This window comes from Notamacropus eugenii, chromosome 4, assembly GCF_028372415.1.
Source record: "Notamacropus eugenii isolate mMacEug1 chromosome 4, mMacEug1.pri_v2, whole genome shotgun sequence".
Classification (NCBI taxonomy): domain Eukaryota; kingdom Metazoa; phylum Chordata; class Mammalia; order Diprotodontia; family Macropodidae; genus Notamacropus; species Notamacropus eugenii.
The window spans coordinates 400,590,923-400,613,721 of NC_092875.1; the positions used below are offsets into that span (position 1 = coordinate 400,590,923).

The 22,799-nt window shown below is 38.3% G+C and overlaps 1 protein-coding gene across 4 annotated transcripts in view; it reads left to right on the forward strand.

Moving 5' to 3' along the window:
- DEPDC1B (DEP domain containing 1B) overlaps positions 1-22,799 on the forward strand; it is a 172,306-nt gene that overhangs the window by 12,787 nt on the left and 136,720 nt on the right. For 3 of the 4 annotated variants that reach the window (XM_072605574.1, XM_072605570.1, XM_072605572.1), the window contains exon 2: positions 14,449-14,714. In XM_072605574.1, coding sequence (XP_072461675.1) covers positions 14,449-14,714 — 266 coding nt within the window. Of the gene's footprint in view, positions 1-4,468; positions 4,782-14,448; positions 14,715-22,799 lie in introns of those variants that run through there. The other variant, XM_072605571.1, reaches the window with a different exon arrangement.

The window sequence follows — 22,799 nt, forward strand, 5'->3', positions numbered from 1 at the left end:
ATCAGGGAAATTTTCTTTGATAATTTCATGAAAGATGATGTCTACACTCTTTTTTTGATCATGGCTTTCAGGTAGTCCCATAATTTTTACATTGTATCTCCTGGATCTATTTTCCAGGTCAGTTGTTTTTCCAGTGAGATACTGCACATTGTCTTTCATTTTTTCATTCTTTTGGTTTTGCTTTATAATTTCTTGATTTCTCATAAAGTCATTAGCTTCCATCAACTTCATTCTGATTTTTAAAGAACTATTTTCTTCAGTGAGCTTTTGAACCTCCTTTTCCGTTTGTCTAATTCTCCTTTTTAAAGCATTCTTCTCCTCATTGACTTTTTGGACCTCTTTTGCCATTTAAGTTAGTGTATTTTTAAAGGTGTTATTTTCTTTAGCATTTTTTTGGGTCTCCTTTAGCAAGTTGTTGACTAGCTTTTCATGATTTTCTTGCATTGCTCTCATTTTTCTTCCCAATTTTCCTTCCACCTCTCTTACTGGACTTTCAAAAGCCTTTTTGAGTTCTTTCATGACCTGAGACTACTGCATATTTATTTTGGAAGTTTTCGATGCAGAAGCTTTGACTTTTATGTCTTCCTCTGATGGTATGCATTGTTCTTCCTCATCTGAAAGGATGGAAGAAAATATCTGTTCACCAAGAAAGTAACCTTCTGTTGTCTTATTTTTTCCCCCCTTTTTTGGGCATTTTCCCAACCAGTTACTTGACTTCTGAGTCTTTTGTCAAGAGAATATTCTGGGGACCTGTAATTTCTCAGTTCCTCCAAGGTGGCACAGTCAAGGGAGAGGAGTTTATTCCTCTCCTGGCCTGCTCTCTGGTCTGGGAGGTACTGCAAGCTTTTCTACCCAGGATCTGCAAGTGGAATTCCCTCTCCACAACTCCCTCCAGTTCCACCAGCCAACGGTCCTCCTCACCCCAGGACTGCCACTCAGGGCTAAGATTCAGATCCATGGCTCAATTCCCCCAGGGTCTTTAGACTGAGTAGTCTAAAAATAGATGCTGCTGCTGCCTCCTGGGGTCCAGTCTAGGAGAGGACCCTGCTCCCTTCTCACCCAGGTGAAAGAGTTTTCTTACTGACCTTTGAAGCTGTCTCTGGTGTTTGTGGGTTGAGGGATCTGGGAACCGCAGCTGCTGTGGTGGCACCCTGGAGCCTGCTGTGTTCCTGTCCCTGCCTCACCATGTGGCCAAGACCAGGCTGTGCTCCGCTATGATCCTGGTGCAATAGACCTTTCTTGTTGTCCTTCTAGGTTGCCTTGGGCTGAAAATCTCTTTCATTCTGTTGTTTTGTGGCTTCTGCTGCTCTAGAATTTGTTTAGAGTAATTATTTACAGGTATTTTATGCATTGTGGGGGGAGAGCTCCTACAGGTTGTCCTTCTACTCTGCCATCTTGGCTCTGCCCTCCTGGAGTGTCTTGTTCTTAAAACAGCCAGGAGACCAGTGTCACTGGATTGAACAGTACATGTTGAAGAGTAACATGTAAAAAGACTAGAAAAGTAGGAGAGGGCTAGGTTATGAAGGGCTTTGAATGATAAACAGAACATTTAGCACCTCCTCTTGGAGGCTTTAGGAAGCCTTTGGAATAGGGGAGGTGACGTTTTAGGGGAATCACTTTGATGGCTGAATGGAGAGTGGAGTGGAATGAGGAGAGTCTTGGAGCAGGCAGACCCAGCAGCAGGTTGTTAAAATAGTCTAGCATGAGGTGATGAGGGCCTGCACTAGAATGGTGGTAGGGTCAGAGGAGAGAAGGGGGCCTACTGGAGAGATGCTGAAAAGGTGAAAATAACAGCAGTAGAATGGATATGGCGGACAGGTGACAGTGAGAAGTCCATGATGACTACTAGGTTATGAACCTGAGTGACTGGGAGGTAGTGTTGCCCTCTACAGTAATAGGGAAGTTGAGGGGGGCAGGGTTTAGGGGGAAATATAATAAGTTCCATTTTGGACATATTGAGGTTAAGAAGTCTATTGGACATCCAGTTGGAGATGTCTGAAAGCATTTGGAAAGTGAGACTGGAGATCAGCACAGAGACTGGAGTAGGACAGGTAGATGTGAGAAACATCAGAATAGAGATGGTCATTAAAATGCATGGAAATTGATGAGATCCACAAGTGACGTAGCATGGGGAATGTGGGGGATGGGGGGAGAGAGAGAAAGAGGAGCGGGACCAGGGTCAAACCCTGAAAGGAGTCTGTGAAGCATGTGCCAGAGAGGTAATAGAAAAACCTGGGTGTGAACAGACTCCTGAGTAATCCCAAGATTTTTACATGTTTTTTTTTCTCCAGGCTCCACTGCCGCCAGTCCCTTGCCCAGATTTCTTCCACTCTTGCTCTCCATTCCCAAATCCCCAGTTGGATTTGACTGTTCTCCCTCCTTTTGTTCAAATAGCTTTGCATACGACCAAAATTGAGACTACCAAAAGTGAGTTGGGTTTGGTGGAGAAAATTTGAGATTAGACCTTGTTTAGGAAGAAAGTAGATTCAAATCCTATTTTTGCCACCCACTGATTGTGTCTCCCAGAGCAATTCAGTGCCCCTGGGCAAATCTCTTTGGCTATGGATTTCAGCGTAGACCCTAAACTTCTTTGATAGAGGGAATTTCCTCAATACCAATGAAATCACAGACCTAGACTTTAAGAAAACGACACAATAATTTTCTGCCTTGTGTTAAGTAAGGTGTACTTTTCATTCATCTACCAAATAACAGTTTTTAAGCTCCTTGAGGGTAGGGACTATCCATTATTCATTTTTTATCTTGCATAGCATCCAGAATGCTGCTATATGCCTAATCAGTACTCTAAATATTTGCTAAATAAATCCTTTTTGATCAAGGCATGGTATTTAAAGTCAGCAGTGATATAGTAAAGAGTTCCCTGTTTTTATCTTTGTGACCTCAGTGTTTAGCAAAACATTGGTTATTTAATAAGTGCTTCATAAATTTTTCTTGTTTGCTTAAAAAAAGAGAGAGTTCCCTAGTGGAGTAAGAAGATTTAGGCTTAAGTCCAGGGTCAATGACTTACTGACCATATAAGCCAAGAGAGAAGCTTGATTGAAGAAGCATCATGGGATAGTGGAGAAAGCTGGCCACTTGGAATTAAGGGACTTTGGTTGAACTCCTCATTTTGCCATTTTTTAGCTGTGTGACTCTAGGGTAAGTCATTTGACCTCTCTCTGCCTCAATTTCTTCTGCTATAAAATGGAACTAATAATACTTTATTGCCTATCTCATAAGGTTGATGGGAGAAAGGCATGCAAACCATAAAGCAGGGTTGTCAAACTCACTGCCACCAGCCCACAAAACTCCCAAGAATCAGATTAAAAATGTAAATGGGAAATATTTAACAAAACAAATAAAAATACAACCCAACACCAGCAATGTTAATTTGTAGTTTTCTCAGTCAATTTGTGGCCCACAGGGATCTGTTTCTATCTGAATTTGATGCTACTGCCTTAAAGCAAAATATACATGTGAGATGCTATTATTGAGCGATGTCATAACTTCCGGTAACCTCAGTGTCTTGATTTATAAATGGAGATAAAGCTATCTGCCTCACAAGTAATGAGATAATGTATCTAGAATGCTTTGCAACTATAAAGCTCTATATAGTGAATCATTATTATAAATTGCTATATCCCTAGCCCATGGTACTGGGCAGAGTACTTTTAGAGACAGAAGAGAATATAGAAATCATCTACTCTAATTCTCTCATTTTCCAGGTAAAGAAACAGGCTTACAGAGGTTAAGATACTTGCTCAAGTCACAGTTAGTTAGTGGCAGAGCTGGGAATCTGAACCTAGGTCCTTTGATTCCAAATACAGTTATTTTCCCCAGCTCACACTGCCTTCCTACTCTTTTTATTGTTGTTCATTCCTTTCAGTTGTGTCCCACTCTTGGTGACCCCATTTAGGGTTTTCTTGGCAAAGATACTGGAGTGGTTTGCCATTTCCTTCTGTGGCTCATTTTACAGATGAGGACATTGAGGCAAACAGGGTAAAGTGACTTGCCCAGGGTCACACAGCTAGTAAGTGCCTGAGGCTGGATTTGAACTTAGGAAGATGAGTCTTCCTAATTCTAGGCTTAGCACTTGATCCACTGTGTCTAGCGCACACCACCTTCCTACACTTAGTAGGTGCTCAATATTTTGTTCATTGATTTGAATACTTTTAATGAGTACATATAAGTAATAAAGAACTAGTCTTCAATGATACTTTTGTTTTAGAGACAGGATTTTCCTATTTCTCCCAGGCCACAAGTGCAACTATTCTTGGACCTTATCCTACAGGACCTTTAATTTGTTTTGTTTCTTATTTGGGCCAGCTCACCCCTAGTTAGACAGCCTGAAGGTCCCTACTTCCTTGGGGCTCCCTGTGTTGTTGACAAGTGTAGTGTAGATACCCTGTCAGCTTAGGCTATTACAACACAGAACTCTCAATCTCTAGGAATCTACCATCCTCCGCCTCCATAGTAGATAGGATTACAGGTGTGTCTCACCAAGCCTGGCTTTACTGACGTTCCTGAAAAACAAGATCTGATTATTCAACAAGCATTTATTATGTCACATAGAGATGATAGCTCAACTCATGGGAACTGATAAACTCAGAGAACATAGAGTGGTAAGAGAAGGCCCAAGACAACGCTAAGGGTATACTTATAGTTAGGGATGAAGGATAACGACATGGATGATGACCTGGCAAAGAAGACTGAGAAGGAGTAGACACAAGTAGGAAGAGAACCAGGAGAGAACTGTTGTCACAGCAACGAGAGGAGGAAAGAATGTATGAGAGGAGTGACATCAGATGAGTGGCCATCCAAGGGAATGAGCAGTTCTCAATGTTGCCAAAAACTGGGAAGGGTGACCACTGAGAAGCGGCCATTGGCTTTGATTTTATATGATTTACCTTGGGTTGGAAGTTTCTTTAACTTAATGGGGTTTGTCTTCTTACCACTAGTAGGGAATTAAGTATTCTAGATTTATTGTGATTGGAAGTCTGATGTATGCTAGGGATCTATCTATCTATCTATCTATCTATCTATCTATCTATCTATCTATCTATCTATTTATCTATATCTTTCTTTATCTATCTATATCTATATAAATATAGATAGATATATAGATATATATATATATATTCTTTCTTTCAGTCTGCCACAGTCAGTTCTTTAGTATTCTCCAGGATATTTGTCCACTGCCTCAGTAGAGAATGCACATATGGCAAAATTTAACCCACATGGGATTTTTTTCCTCAAAGAGGGCCTTACAGAAAGGTTGGGAAGTCTAAAGTGATCAGTTACGGTTGTTCCAGGCATTTTTTTCAACCATATCCACCTTTTCATGACCACATTTGAGATTGTCTGGGCCAGGATACTGGAATGGTTTACCATTTCTTCTCAAGCTCAATTTATAGATGTGGAAAATGAGGTAAACATGGTTAAGTGACTTGCCTAGAGTCACACAACTATTAAGTATCTGAGGCCAGATTTGAACTCAGGAAGACGAGTCTTCCTAACTCCAGGCCTGGTACCACCTAGTTGGCCCCAAAGTAGATCATCTTCCCATTAAATTTAGACATATTTGTGGGAAAATTTGTAATCTAATGTCTCTCAGCTTTTTGTTTCAGGCTAAGGACCAGAGGACTTCTAAGGGACTTCTCCCTAAAGCAGGTCTGAAACCACATGGGGAAATTTCATAGAATTATAGATTTAGAGTTGGAAGGGATAGTAGAGATTGAGTTCAACACTTTTTACAATTTTACAATTCAGAGGTTTAGGGATCCTAGCTGGAAATTTGTTTTCCCTTTTCTCTTCTCCCAAGCAAATAACAGGGAGAGATTCAGCAGTATCTACTATTAACCTAGGATGTAGGCTTTGATGACCTCTAGTTATGAGAGCAAGGTTATTAAGAACTTACCTTAGGGGTGATTATTCTCTGATTCCCCTTGCTTTGGTGCTTAGAAGTGTGTCACTGCTTTTTCTGAGGGCCATGATTATAGTTTTATTAAAAAATAACATCGTATAGGTTAAAACTGATTTTACATCCCAAATAAAATCACAGATGAATATGGATCATTTTAATATTATTATTTTAATACTAAGTGTGGAAAAAACTAGAGAGATAAAGCATTTATTAAATACTTTCAAAGTGCCACAGGAGGCAGGTAGATGGCTCAGTGGATAGAGTGCTGGGCCTGGAATCAGGAAGACATGAGTTCAAATCTTGCCTCAGACACTTATTGGCTGTGTGACCTTGACCAAGCCATTTAACCTCTGTTTGCTTCCATCCTATGGACAAGGAAATGACAAACTGCTCTAGTGTCCTTGCCAAGAAAATCCCTCGGACAGTATTGGCATATTATGGAACAATGTGCCGAACACTGTGCTAAGTCCTTAGGATAAATATAAAAGGAAGAAAGACAATTCCTGTCCTCAAAAAGCATGCAGCATAAAGAGCTGGCAAGGGGAATGGAGGTGTGGGCGGGGAGGGACACATACACATGGAGAGATGCTGGGGAAACGAAGCTGGGGAAGTGGTGTGGAAGCCTGACTGGGCATGATAAGATGAAAACTCGCTTATTGTGGCTGGGGAACTGGAGATGGAGTCCAAGTTAGTAACAGAGAGATGAGAACGCTGGCTAGGGGTTAGGAAGCATGATGAAACCATGGAAATAAGGGAATGTTCATGTTTGAAAGAAACTTACAGGTAGTAAGTTATTTCATGGTAAACAGTGACATTTCCAGTCTGAAAGTTAGTCTTTTCTCCTTTATTTTGGATTATTGCTATTATCTTATGCAAATAGTAAACCTTTTAAAGACTCCACTGCCATTATACCAGGCAGCTAGGTAGGGCAGCTAGTGGATAGAGTTTTGAGCCCGGAGTCAGGAAGGTTCATCTTTCTGAGTTAAAATCTAGCCTCAAACACTTACTAACTATGTGACCCTGGGCAAGTCACTTTACCCTGTTTGCCTTAATTTCCTCATCTATGAAATAAACTGGAATGGGAAATGGCAAACTACTCCAGTACATGACTGAACAACCATTATGCTATTATATTTCCTGCTCCAGAAAGAAAGGAAACTGAAATCATATTCTGCAGAAGAGGTCAAGAAGTATATTTCTAGAGTAGATTTTATTAGCTATTCTATTGCTTGGCCAATAACATTAAGTTAATCTGGTCATGTTGGGTGCTCTTAGCCCTTACATTAGTAATTTGAGCTGAGGTCTTAAAAAGAATCAGATTAATTGATTACAAAGGGACAGAAAATTTCCCCTATCTTTTTGTTATGAAGATTTCCCCCTCATGTATTGTAATTTATTTAAGCAGTAATTAAGTCCCTACTGTGTAACTTTATGCATATAATAGGGGCAAAGGTGAGATGCAGAGAAAGCACTCTAAGAAAGTAGAAAGACAAGAATTTCATTTAGAGTGAATGTATGGGGTCAATAGGGATCAGGAAGTTTCAGAATCTCAGTTGTAAGAGATGGAAAACACCACCAACTACTGCCTACATCTGAACAAGTATCCCCTCTTTAACACACCCTATATAGCCACATCCAGTCTTTGTTGAAGGACCCTTGGTGAAGCATAGTCCCCCATTGTTTCCCATGGCAGAAGATTCCATTTCTGACTAATTGTTAAGAAGTCTTTTTTTTTTTTTTTACATCAAGCCTAAATCTGCTTCTCTGTTATTTCTACCAATTGTTCTTTTAGGGTTAAGAAGAGTGAATCTAGTCCCCTTTCCAAACGATAGGTCTTCAGATATTTGAGGATAATTTTTATGCGTCCTTTAAGTCTTTTTATCTCTAGAACAGTCTTTTCGGTTAGGTGTACTGGCTCTCAGATGGTGCCATCTTTAGGCCTTTTGAGTTAACTTTTCATATTTGCATTCTCAGCACCTAGGACAGTGCCAAGCACATAGTGGGGGCTTCATAAATGCTCGGTGACAGATTGATTTTCCAGATAAGTAAAATTAAAATAAAGAATCATTATACCATTTGTCTTATTAAATGTGACATAGGAAGTTGCAGTAAAATCAGATGTGGAGATTTGAGTGTGGCATAGTAAACAATTAATAAACACCAGATTTATTGTTGCGATTGACATATTAAGACACTGTCCGTGATGCTTGAAAACATTCTTGTGCCCAAAATACTTTTGTTGATCTGCCTAGAAAGGTAGAGAGGTGCTTTAAGTGTCCATATATATTTTATCCTAAAGGAAATGAGGAGGCTCTGACACTTCTTGATCAGATGTTTTTTAGGAATATCAGTTGGGCAGCTGTCAAGGAAGGATAGATGCCCTCTCCAGAGGCACCTTGATTGCCAAATAGTATGGCCTTTCCTCAATCCTGATGCTTCTTGACATTTTTGCAATATTTGATACAGTGATTCACCTTTTGGATACACTTTCCTCTCTAGTTTTTTGCTACGCTGGTTCTCCTCGTACTTGACTTTACTTCCGTAGTCACTGGTTGGTGGCTGGTGCTTTGTCCATGCCATGCCTACTGACTGTGAGCATCCCCTATGGCTGTGTCTTGGCCCCCCCTTCACTTTTTATTTTACTATCTTATCTAGTAATCTCATCAGCTCCCAGAAATTCAATGATCATCTCTATTCAGATGATAATCAGATCTATATATCTAACCCTAGTCTCTTCTGATTTATAGTCATGCTTCTCCAGCTGCTTCTTGGACATCTCAAACTGGATGTTCCATAAACATTTCAAATTCAACATATTTAAAACATATTTCTTCTCTATGCTTTTCCCCTTGATACAGAGGACACTGCCATCCACCCAGTTATTTAGGTTTATGACTTTGATGTCAACCTCAAATCCTTGCACTCACTCATCCTACATATCTAATCCACTCCTGAGTCTTGTCATTTGTACCTTTTTAGCATCCCTTGTCTGCATTCCTTGTCCCCCATTCCCCCATGCAGACACCTTCCTCCTGGAGTCTTCCATTGCCTTCACTTGGACTGCTACAGTAGCTTTCTGGGTGATCTCAGTCTGAAGTCTTTCTCCATTCTGGTTCTTCTTCCACTCAGATGATATAGTGACTGATCTTTCTAAATACAGGTCTGTTAATCTTTTTCTTTCCTTGCCCAAGTTAATGAGGTTGATATTGGCAAGGAACAGGGGCAATTCTGCCTTCTAGACTGAGGCAAAGGAGGATAGTATGGCAGCAGATGATGTTGAGGTGAAATGTGAAGTTGAAGAGAAGAAGGAATTCTGATCAATCGAATGACCAGCCACAGTTATAGAGGACTACTTCATGAAATATGCTACCAGATTCCTGAAAGAGAGGTGGCCAATTTGTGAATTTTTTTTTGCTAAACTACACATCTTTGTACACAGAGTTTTGCCTTTATTTCATAGTTCAGAGAGTGGAGAGGTGGGAGGGACAGAGGATGAATTTTTGTTGATTGGAAAATAATTTCTAAATAATAATAAGATATACAGAATGAGATACATTTTTAGACATGGACAATGTGGGGATTTTTAAATTAACTGGGCATATCTTTTTTTTTTTTAAAGTTTAGTTTTATTTCTCAGTGATGGCAGAGTGAGGAAGGAAAAATGCTTATTAATTGAAAAAAAAAGATCCAAAGTGATCCTAAGAATGATTCCTTGATTCTTTTACTGGAGGACAATATAGAAAGGACATATCAATTCTAAAAACTTTGGCTATGCTATCAATATGAAACCACTTTTCATCTCTTGGATGTGATACTAAGAATGATTCTTTGATTCACTCCCTTGTTGGATGCTAAAATAGAAAGGACATATCAATTCTAAGTTTCTAGCCATGCTATCAATATGAAAAGTAATTTTGTATTGACAGCATTGCTAAAAGGGGAAAGGCTTGGGAGGAAATAATGTTTGGAATATGTTGAGTTTGAACTGGTTATGGAACTCTAGTTGGATGGCATTAATTTTTCCAGTGAAAATTGACTAAGGTCAATTGAAGAGAGAGTTGCATAGATGCAGATGGCTAGAAAAGAGAAGGTTTGGAACAGCTGCCATGGGAACTGTGATAAGAGTTAGCTAGGAAGAGTAGGAGGATTGTTGTGAAGAAACAAGGACTCACTGAGAATGGATGGCCAGAAGAAATAGAGACTTGCAGAGAAGCAAATGCTCATGTAAGGGAAAGCTTCCTGCCAGTGCAATACAAAACTGGAATGGGCTCCCTCTGGAGTTAATGGGTTTTTCTGTCAAAAGTAGATGGGCACCCTCTGGAGATAATGGATTTCTGGGATGTTGTAGAGGGGATTCATGGTCAAGTACTATCTGAACTACAGGGCTATTGAATTCCCTTCCAATCTTGAAGTTTTGTGATTCTGTGACCTTGCTCATTAAGTTTTTCAATTCTTTTGTTGCAGATCCACACTTGTTCTAGTACCATATGCTTATAATCTTGGAATTGGCTTTAACTCTTCTTTTCCGCTCACTCTACCAACCAGTCATGTAGACCAGCGTGGTAGCCTTTGAAACTGTTAGGCTGAATTTATTTTGAATTTGATAGGGCCTTTTTTTTCTGATTATAATCTATAATGCTTGGTATGTGGGCAATATAAAAAGTGTGTGTACCCACTGTTTTCATATGAAAGGCTGTGTTTTAACCATGATTCCTCTTCCTTCCTGGATACCACCCTTCCCCCTTTTACTTCCTCCACCTGGGAAACCCCCTTGCTGTATAGGATGGATCTCCAATAAGCCATGACCTAACTGGGAGGAATGAGGAGAGCCTAATATTACCTACGAGAAAGTTTTAGAGGCCACTCTTCCAGGGGCTCATGACTCTCCCTCTGCTATGGCCCGAAAGTCATAGGAACATAGATTTGGAGTTGGACCTTAGAGACCATCAAATCCAACCCCATCGTTTTGCAGATGAGCAAATGAAGGCTTTGAGAGGTTATCATGGGTCACTTAATAAGTGGTTGAAGCAAGATTTGTTCCTGGGTCCTTCTGGTTCTTTGTCCTGTACCCTTCCTATTAAAACACATTACCTTTCAAGCATCTTGCTCAAGGCAAGCACTCTTCCACTGAGCTGAGTGATCTGTGGATATATCTTACTTCCCTAGGGAATCTGGTAGCATCTCTGTCCTCCTGGTGACAAAATCCAGATGTATCTTTGTCCCCCTTCCCTTGCCCTCGGGATGTCTCAGTTTAAACTGTGAGCCTTCCCTTTTGTCTATTATCTATTATTTTTATCTATTGTCAGAAAGAGGTCTGTTCCTTTTAGCATTTGGTGACTTGTGTGTGTCTTTTATAAGACCCCAGAGCAGACATAGGATTGGCTTACATGTTGATATTGGTAAAGACAGCAGACCTTATGAAAAGTTGAACAGTAGTGAGTGTCTTCTATGTAGTAAATATGACAGTTTATAATTAATACCATGTTCAGCCTCCTGAACAAGAAGATAACATTCAAGAGATGAAAAGTAGTTTCACATTGATAACATGGCCAGGTGTTTTAGAATTGATATATTCTTCCCACTTTATCTTTTGACAAGAGAGTGAATCAAGAAATCATTCTTAGGATCACTTTGAATTTGTTTTTTTTTTTTTTTAATTAATAGGCATTTTTATTTCTTTACCCCAACTCCACTGAGAATTAAAACAAAACTGAAAAAAAGCCACAAATATAGTTAATAAAAAATTCCCACATTGACTGTCTAAAATGTATCTCATTCTGCATGTTTTATTTACTTATTATTTAAAAAAATATTTACTTTATAATCAAGAAAAATTCATCATCTCTCTCTCTCCCACCTCCCCATCCCCCTGAACTGAGAAAATAAAAGCAAAAGTCATATTTCAAACTTGTACGGTTAAGCAAAACTAATTTCTCCCCTTGACCATGTCCAAAAAAGTCTCAGTCAGTACGTAGTCTCTCAGCTCTCTATCAGGAGGTAGGTACCATGTTTCATGAGGAGTCCTCTAGAATCATGGCTAGTCATTAACTTGATCAGACTTCCTAAGTCTTTCAGACTTGTTTTTCTCTACAATGTTGTTGTTATTGCATGTGTTGTTTTCTGATTCTGCTCAGCTCACTCTATCAATTCATGAACGTCTTCCCAGGTTTCTCTGAAATCTTTCCCTTCATCATTTCTTGCAGCACAATTCTATCACCTTTATATACATTAGCTTCTTTAGCCATTTCCCCAATTGATGGGCACCCCTTATTTTCCAACTTTTGTCACCCCAATAGAAACTGCTATAAAAAACATCTTTCCTTAAAGTTTGTTTTGTTTAGGACTGATTCTTCCCTTAGTCTTCCATCTATCTTCCCCCACCTCCCTTTTCTCCTTTCCCTCTGAATGAAATGTATTTCATACCCAACTCTGTGTACGTGTGTGTGTGTGTGTGTTTGTGTATTCTTCCCTCATTTGATCAATTCATATGAAATTGAGGTTCAACTGTTAACCATTCTCCCTACCCCTTCTTCTTGATTGTATATATACTATTACTTGTGCATCCAGATTACAAGATAATTTTTCCTGTCCTTTCTCTATCTCCCCCAATCCCTGTCCTGCCCCAATTTATTTCTCTTCTCCTCCTTTTCCATTCTTCTTTTAGGATCATCAAAACATAACGGACTTCTGTGTAATTGGGATGCCTTATGAACCCTGATGATATGAGGGACGCATGTACCATTTTCCTATATTATGAAGTAAACAGATAATCCATTTTTAGTCCCTTATGATTGCTGGCTTATATTTACGATTTTAATGTTTCTCTTGATTTTTGTGTTTGTATTTCAAAGTTTCTGCACATCTCTGTTCTTTTCATCAGGAATGCTTGGAAGTCCTTCATTGCATTAAATGTCCACTTTTTTCCTTCTCCTGTAGGATTATACCCAGTTTTGCTGGATGAGTCATCCTTGGTTATAAGCCTACAAGGTCCAGATTGAGCTGGAGTTTGGAAATGAGATCCTGCTCCACACCTAGAATCAGAGCTATATAATTGATGCTAGCTTCTGAACTTGCTCCTAACTAATTGCTAAGCCTAAGATTTGTGACTATTCCTTACCCTGGAATGCTATTGCTAGGCACAGGACCCCTCCTTAGTCTACTCTAGATCTTTGACCCTGAACTTCAGTGAGTGAGAGAACCATCATTCAACATATATTATTAATTAATTTTTAGTTTTCAACATTCATTTTTATAAGATTTTGAGTTCTTAATTTCCCTCCTCCCTCCCTCCCACTTCCCCAAGATGGCATGTAATCTGATATAGGCTATATCTGTATGATCATATTAAACATATTTTCACATTAGTCATATTATGAAAAAAGAATCAGAACAAAAGGAAAAAACAACAAGAAAGAAAAAACAAAACAAAAAGAGAAAACGGTATGCTTTAATCTGCATTCAGACTCCATAGTTCTTTCTCTGGATGTGGACAGCATTTTCTATCATGAGTCTTTTGGAATTGTCTTAAATCATTGCATGGCTAAGAAGAGCTAAGTCTAACAAAGTCGGTCTTCGCACAATGTTGCTGGTTCTATGTACAATGTTCTCCTGGTTCTGCTCACTTCACTCAGCATCAGTTCATGCAAATCTTTCTAGGTTTTTCTGAAATCTGCCTGCTCATCATTTCTTATGGAACAATAGTATTCCATTCCATTCATATACCACAGCTTATTCAGCCATTCCCCAATTGATGGCCATCCCCTCAATTTCCAATTGTTTGGCATGTATTATTTTGCTGAGCATAATGTTTGGCGCCCTTGAGTAGGTCTAGTATCTCTTCTTGCCCTATGAAATCCTTGACTCTTTTAGTTGTTGTGTTTGAGTACTCCTTATGGCAGCCTCCTATCTAGAACCCATCTGGCCCCAGTGTGTATGGACCTCTCTGTCTCCTTATGTTGATCTGGTCTGGAAAATGGTGTACTGATTTTTTTTTTCCTGGATTTCCCAATCAGGACTCAATCTGGTGCTTTTTTCATGGTCTTTGTGGTCTTGCTTACTACTCTATCATCTCTACCTCCTATTGTCACTTTCTTAACATAATTTCACACTACTCTCCAGAATTATTGGATGCCTTTGTATCTTCACCAGCAGTTCATAGGATCATAGATTTAAGCTGGAAGGGAAGCTACAAGTCATCTAGTCCAACTCTCTCATTTTATAGATGAGAAAATTAAGTTACAGAGAAAATTAAGTGACCAGGTCCAGGCCACAACAGTAGTAAGTGGAAGAACCAGCATTTTGCCTCACAACTTCTGACTTCAGTGCAACATCCTACCATGCTTGTCTTTGCCCAGTCCCTCAAATGCTGACTATTTCCATCTTTTGTCATTTTCTGGATAGCAGTATCTCAAGTAATTCTTTTAAATTTCAAAATTCTTATCTTTATTTGGAATGTAAAGAAGACAGCAAGCATTAGGAAAAAATAACATAGATTACTAATGTTTATCTCTTTCCATGTTTTTCTACAGTGGAATGAAACAATTGAGCTTTTTCGCGATAAGATGCCATTACGGAAACATCGAAGTCATTTCAAAAGTTATGAACGTTGTTTTACAGCCTCAGAAGCTGTGGATTGGTTACACAATCTACTTAGGCATAGCCAGAACTTTGGCCCAGAAGTAACTCGTAAGCAAACAGTACAGCTGCTAAAAAAGTTCCTGAAGAATCATGTCATTGAAGACATCAAGGGAAGGTGGGGTCAGGAAGATTTTGAGGACAATCGACATCTTTACAGGTACCTTGTCTCCTTTCAAGCCCAATTCTGTGCCTGCTCATCCTACTAGTAGTGTGTGAAAAAGCGGTTGTAGGGCTTGGATGATGGGAATGAACTGCTCATCTGTCTATCTATCTATCTATCTATCTATCTATCTATCTATCTATCTATCTATCTATCTATCTATCATCTATCTATCTATCTATCTATCTATCTATCTATCTATCTATCTATCTATCTATCTATCTATCTAAATATCCATCTCTCTAACTAATATCTCAATCATCTATTTATCCATGTATTTATTCATTCATTCATTTATCTATTTATGTGCCAAGAACTATACTAAATGCTGAGAATACAAAGGCAAAAATGAAGTAGCCTTGAGAAGTTTGCATTTTCTTATAATTTTTGAAACAAGAATGTCCATCCTTCTTAGCTTACTCTTTTCTCATCTTTGACAGCATGGCTTTATTTGAGGGTGCAGTGAATTCTGTATGTATTACAATGTCAATTCTACTGTAGTCCTCTGGGATCCTTCTCTTGTATTGTTGTATTGCTTTCTTTTTTAAAAAATTACATATTTTTTTTTTATGTGAACTTATTCATCAATAAACACAAGCTTTGCATACACAAAGAACAACAAGAAGAAGATTTTATTGGAAATTGTGTGTGTGTATATATATATATATATATATACACACTTCATAATTATTATCTCATTTGATCTTCACAACCCTGGAAGGTAAGAACTCTTATGCTCCCTATTGTATGGCTAAGAAAGCTGAGACAAAACAGGGCTTAAATGACTTGCCCAGGGTCCCATACTTAGTAAGAGTCTGAGGCTAGTTTTGAACTCAAGTATTCCCGGCTCTAAGCCCAGCATTCTAACTACTGCATCATATATATTACACTTCATTACATCTTCTTCTTTATGTGAACTTAATCATTAATAAACACCAACACTGCATATACATAAAAACAAGAAAGAAAATTTTATTAAAAATGGAACTGCTGTTAGGTACAATTCGTTTGAAATATATATATATATATATATATATACATATATATATATATAAAATTTTATTTGTTAGTATAATAAATAAAATTTGAAACTGTTCTTTTTCCTCTTCACTTTTTTAAAATAGTTTTTTTTGCTTATTTATCACTTCCCCATCTCTTTCTTTAGTAGTTCTCCCTTGTAATAGTGTGGTTCAGCAAAAGAAATCAACATCTTGGCCATGTATGGAAATACATATTTTATACATGGAAGGGACCTTAGAGGTCATTCATATAGTCCAGTCCCCCTATTTAAATATGAGAAAATTGAGACCCAAAAGAACTTTGTGACTTAACCAAAGTGACACACAGGTAGTAGATGGGAAAGTTGAGAGTTGAATTCCAAATGTCTGACTTCAAATCCAGCACTCTTTCCATGATAGGACACTGACTCACATTCATATACTATGATCTGGTCCACTGTTCCCCAGTCAATTGGCACCTATTTTGTTTCCAGGTCTTTGCTATTACAAAAAGTGATATGATGCTTGTATGGGCTCACAGGACCTGGTTGTTAAATTTTCATCATGAACATTTACACCTCAGAAATAGGCAAATGCTGCACATTAGAGCTTGATTTATTATTATGTTGATTGTCTAGACTTAAAGTGATGGAGGAAAAGCTAATAACAAACTAAACTTAAATGTGTATTGTGTGTGTATATCTATGTAATCTGTCTGTCTGTCTATCTATCTATCTATCTATCTGTCTGTCTGTCTGTCTGTCTGTCTATCCATCCATCCATCCATCCATCCATCCATCCATCCATCCATCCATCCATCCATCCATCCATCCATCTATCCATCTATCCATCTATCCATCTATCCATCTATCCATCTATCTATCTATCTATCTATCTATCTATCTATCTATCTATCTATCTATCTATATCTGATTGTTAAACATTTACAAGAATTACGCTGCCTGTGAATTCTTTTGCTCTCTCCTCAGAGTTGTTTCCATTTTCATTTCTGGAATGATTAGTTATTTGGAACATTTTTTCATGTGCTTGTTAGTCTGTATTTCTGGTTTTGAGGACTAGCTACTCCTGTCTTTTGACCACTTATATGTTAGGCTAAATATTCTTATATATTTAGAAAAACTTTTTAAATATCTTGGATATTAGACTTCTATTCCATGAAGAATTTTTTTTCCTCAATTGCTTCTCTTATGATTGGGTTTGTTTTCTTGTGCAAAAGCTCTTCAATTTTAATCTAACTGAAACTGGTCACCTTATATTTCATGATCACCTGTGTTCCTTGTTTAAGGAAGAATTCTTCTCACAGCTATAGACTTATCTCTCCAAATTAAAAAAAAAATGATATGACCTTTTATATTAAGGCCATGCATCCTATATTCCATATACCACATATACTGTGGTATATAATGTAAAATATTATTATTATATTAGCATAAATCTAATTTCTTTCCTGTTGCTTTCCAGTTTTCCCAGAGAGTTTTATTAAAGAGGAAAAACTCCTTTGCTCTGTAGTTCATATCCTTGAATTTACTGAATACAATGCTACTATATCCAATCATTCCTAAGTTTTGTTTACCTAATCTGTTCCATTGATTAACTTTTCTGTTTTTTAAACTAGAATCCATTGGTTTTGATAATGACTGCTTTGTAGTACAGTTTGAGATTTGGTACTGCTGCCCTCCCCTTTCCCCCCTTTATCCTTATCCTTTCTTCATGATTTTCCTTGAGATTCTTGACTTTTTATTCCCCACCTCTGCAACATTTGTGAAATGTACTGTTTTTTCTGCTCATAGAGAAAACAAACACTCCAACTTTCTTTTTTTTTGCTTGTTGTACATCCCTCATAGAATCTGAAAAAGCAGATGGACTAGGGTTGTCCTGAACCCCTTTGAGCAATGCAGAGCTCTGATATCAGCTGGTGGTTAATGTGGCCTTTGTGAAAATTTTGTACAGGACCCATATTCAGGAATTTTGCCAATATTTCATTTGTTCCTATTTAGCCCTGACAATGCAAATCTGCCCTTACCCTCTTCTCACAGTCTCCTGTCTTGATGCAAATTAGACAAATTATGTGGTCATTTTTATAATATGAACATTAGCAGGTGCTAAATAAGCCAGGGAAAATGGAGTCTTTTTTTCCCCTCAATCCTCTTCACTTTCCTCTGGCATTCTTGACTGTTTGTAGAGTAATGAGATAGGGAAGCAGGTGGAAGGGCATACAGGGTATCCAAAAAGTCTTAGTGTACTTTTATAGGTTAGTAGCTTGAAACTGCACTAAGACTTTTGGAATAATGTTTAAGGTTTAAAGGGAAAAAACACTAAGCCTTACAAGATTGAAGAAAAGAGGTAAATATGTCTACCTGTTAGACTGTGATGGCTGTGAGTGTTAGATCCTGCTGCCAGGGGAAGATAGAGATAATGAAGAATATGGTCAATTTCGTACCAGCTACTTCATGTAGCTACCATCTTGCTATTGGAGACATGCTATTGTGAATAGAAAAAACCTGTTATTTACTTCACCTGGACTCTGACTTTGGGAGACATTCTTTTACTTAAATAAGATCAAAGATTTAGACCTAGAAGGATATGTAGGAGAATGGGTAGGTAGCTAGGTGGCACAAAGGATAGAGTGCCAGGCCTTGAATCAGGAGGACTCATCTTCCTGAGTTCAAATCTGGCCTCAGACACTTCCTAGCTGTGTGACTCTGGGCAAGTCATTGCCTTAATAAGCATTGTTAAGTATTTACAGATTGTTTTCCTTTCTGTTATTGTAGTGATTGTATAAATTGTTCTTCTGATTAAGCCCAATTCATTTAGTATTTGTAAATTCAGGTCTTTCAAGTTTCTCTAAATCCATTCCTTCTGTCTTTTCTTTTGAGCAAATAATATTGCATGACAAAATATCTTAACTTGCTTTGCTGTTCCTCAAGTGATGAATGACTACTTTGCCTAAAGTCATTTAATAGAGCAAAATGTGCTTCTTGAAATATTTTTGTATATGTGGGTCCTTTCCTTCTGTCTTTGATTTCTTTGAAGTCTGTGGAGTGAGTACATGAACACTGGGTGAAAGGGAATGCATAGCTTAGGGACGTTAGGGGTATGTTTCAAATTGTTTTTCCCAAGGGTTGGATCAATTTACAGCTCTACCAATGGTGCTAACAGTATGTTTGTCCTCCCATGGACAAACCCTCCCTACAACAATTGTCACTTTCCTTTTTGGTCTTTTTTGCCAGTCTGATGAGTCTGAGGTGGAACCGCAGTTGTTATAATTTTCATTTCTCTTATTAGTAATGATTTGGAACATTTTTTCATGTGGTTGTTGAGAGTTTGCCTTTCTTTTGAAAACTACCAGTTCACATCCTTCAATCATTTGACTATTAGGAAATGGCATTTGTTAAAATTTTGTATCAATTTCCTGGTTATTTTAGATATCAGATCTTTACTACAGAAGTTTGCTATAAAGGTTTTCCCCCCAAGTTTCCTGTGGAGCTCTATTCCTTTGGTCAAGAACTTTCTCCATTTCTATAATAGTGAAAGGTATCTACTTTCTTCCTCTGTTTTGTTTATAATGTGATCTTTTGCATCTAGGTCATTTTTTAGTCAATTCCCCCTGTTCCTTCCTCCGTGTTTGAATACTTCTGTGCTTAAACACTCCAATTGTGAGAAACAGCTCCTTTTTCTTTCTTTAACCCTCCTTTCCCCTTTAAAATTCTCTGAACAGAATCAATACACTTCCAGGGCCTCTGTTTTTCTTATTTAACTCCCTCGGTACCATTGAAGACATTAAAGTTCTCCTTTCTAGAGTGTTAGCATAGCAATATCACATGGCTCCTGTCATTTGCTGTAAAATAAATTTACCTTCTTTAGGCTTCTCTGGATTCTTGTACTTCGTATTTCCTATTCAGCTCTGATATTTTCATCAGAAATACTTGGAAATCTATTCAGTTGAACTCCCCATGAAAGTGACTTTGTCGTTACTCACAAGTTGTTACTCTTATTTGTTAGGACTAAAAAATAAAATGAAACATTCCAGAGTTTCTAGTTGCTAGCACATTTTGGAGAATGTAGAATCTCATATTTGTAACAGAAGATGCCAGTTGCATCTTTTGAAACTTCATGGTCATATCCATCATTAATCAGTTTAACATAACGCTCTCTTTTTTGGCATGAGTCCCAAGGATACAAGGAATCCCTTTGAAATTTATTTGCATCTTTCATTTTTACATCTTTTTCATTTCCACATGAATATCCCTCCACACTTTTCTACTCAGAGAGTTATTCTTTATACAAATTGAGAAAGAAAAAGACAGTTTGACAAAACCAGCCAACACATCAACTGAGGTTTGATAATTTATGCAGCATTCCACAACCAAAGCCTTGACACACAAAAAAGGAAAGGGAGTGCATTTTCTCCCCTCTTCTTTAAGGCCACACTTGAAGATTATAATTATGCAGTATTCTGTTTCAACTCAACATTTTGTGCACCACAGCAGTGTTCCAACCTGTTACTGTGTAGTTCAGGAGTGGGGAACCTGTAGTCTCAAGAACACATATGGACCTCTAGGTCCTCAAGTATGACCCTTTGACTGAATCCAAACTTCACAGAACAAATCCCCTTAATAAAAGGATTTGTTCTATAAAACTTGGACTCAGTCCAAAGGTTGCACCCAAGGACCTAGAAGGCCACATGTGGCCTTGAGGTCACAGGTTCCCCACCCCTGGTTTAGTTATTTTAAATAGTCTAAAACAATATTGATTAATGTGACTGACACACAGTGTAGTTTCCCTATTTTCTCATCTGATCAAATCTATTTTAGCTTTAACTTTGTCCGAGATCATGATTATTACCCCTGTTTTTTCCCTAGTAAATTCTGTTCCTGATCTTTATGTTTGTGTGTATCTCTTATTTCCTATTTCTCCTGACTCTACTTTACTTTTACCCACTACCCTGCCTTCCTATTACTTAACCTACCCTCCCTCCCAGAATCCCTTCCTTATCCTCCCATTGCCGTTAATCTAAACATCCTTATATAGCCCCCTTTAACCTATTACCTCACTCTCTTACCTCTATAAAACTTGACAATGTGAGATCAAACCTTAAATTAGGAAAGCATTGTTATAGAGAAGCTGAGATGCTAAAAAGTCTGTATCTGTAATTTTCTAGACTCATGTTCCTGAGTTCAAATCTAGCCTCAGACACTGCCTAGCTGTGTGACTCTGGGCAAGTCACTTCACCCTGTTTGCCTCAGTTTCCTCATCTGTAAAATGAGCTGGAGAAGGAAATGGCAAACCTCTCCAGCATCTCTGCCACAAAAAACCCCTAATGGGGTCACAAAGTGTTGAACACAACTGAAATAACTGAACAACAACACAACTTTCTAGAGGCAGAGTAACATAAGTGGATAGAGACAGCTGACTTCAGGGTCAGGAAGACCAAGACACAGGTTCAGCCTCTGGCAAATACTGTCTGTGTACAACCATAATTTATGTCACTTAATTCCTCAAGTGCTTCATGTTCAAAGTCACAGGAGGGAGGGACCTGTGGCCTTGAGGCCACATGTGGTCTTCTGGGTCCTTGGGTGTGGCTTTTTGACTGAGTCCAAGTTTTATAGAACAAATCCTTTTATTAAGGGGATTTGTTCTGTGAACTTTGGGTTCAGTCAAAGGGCCTCACTTGAGGACCTAGAGGGCTACCTGTGGCCTCAAGGCTCCAGGTTCCCCACCCCTGCCCCAAGACTACCAGTTACAGAAGAGTTGCCAGTCAGAATGGGTTCAGGTTTCCTCATTCCAGAACTCAAATGTCCAGGCTGAAAAAGATACCTTTTAAATCATCTAATTTAGTCTAAAGAAAGCAGAGCCGAGTTTCCTCACAGGATCTCTTTCAGGTGGTGATTGGTGGATTTTTTTTTTCTATTTCTACTTCCCCTCTTGTTCTAATGCTGTTTCAGGACAATTTTCTTTAATTATTTCTTGTAGTATTATATCAATATATGTGTTTTTTATTGTGACTTTCAGGTAGTCTGATTATTCTTCTGTATTCTATTCTTGGTCTGTTCTCTAGATTAGTTGCTTTTCTTTGAGATGTTTCACTTTCTCTTCTAATTATTCATCTTTATATTTTGTTTTATTATTTTTTGGTCTCATAACTTTGCTGGCTTCCCCTTGCCCAGTTCTAATTTTCAAGGAGTCATCTTCTTCCTTAAGATTCTGAATTTCCATTTCTAGTTGGTTGACTTGCTTTTCATAATCTTCTTGTCTTTATTGGATTGTTCTTATTTAAAAAAATTTTTCCCCAATCTATTTTTAAAGTCTTTTTAAAGTTCTTCTATTAATTCTTTTTGGGCAGGTGACCATTTGATATTACCCTTTGGTGTAGGAGAGGCTTTTTTTTGCTTCAATATCCTACTCTGAAAACAAACCCCAGTCTTCTCTATTCCCATGGAAACTTTCTATTGGATTTTCTTCCTTCCTTCCTTCCTTCCTTCCTTCCTTCCTTCCTTCCTTCCTTCCTTCCTTCCTTCCTTCCTTCCTTCCTTCCTTCCTTCCTCTTTCTTTCTCTCTTTCTTTCTTTCTCTCTTTCCTTCTTTCTTTCTTTCTTTCTTTCTTTCTTTCTTTCTTTCTTTCTTTCTTTCTTTCTTTCTTTCTTTCTTTCTTTCTTTCTTTCTTTCTTTCTTTCTTTCTTTCTTTCCTTCCTTCCTTCCTTCCTTCCTTCCTTCCTTCCTTCCTTCCTTCCTTCCTTCCTTCCTTCCTTCTTTCTTTCTTTCTTTCTTTCTCTCTTTCCTTCCTCTCTCTCTCTCTCTCTCTCACTCTCCCTCTCCCTCTCTTTCTTCCTTCGTCTTTTGTAGCAGTTTATTTTTTTGTAATCACCTGTAGTCCTGGGGTATACAGGTGGTGCCTCTGGCCTCTGATCCTCCTTCAGTACTCCTCTCTAACCTGGAACTGAAACCAAGAGCCCTCTGTCCTATAAATGCCCACAGCCATCATTATGCCCACCCCACTATTTCTACACTGACCTGACAAGTGTTGGTTCCTTATCGCCCCAGGGCTACATGTTGACAGCTCAGCC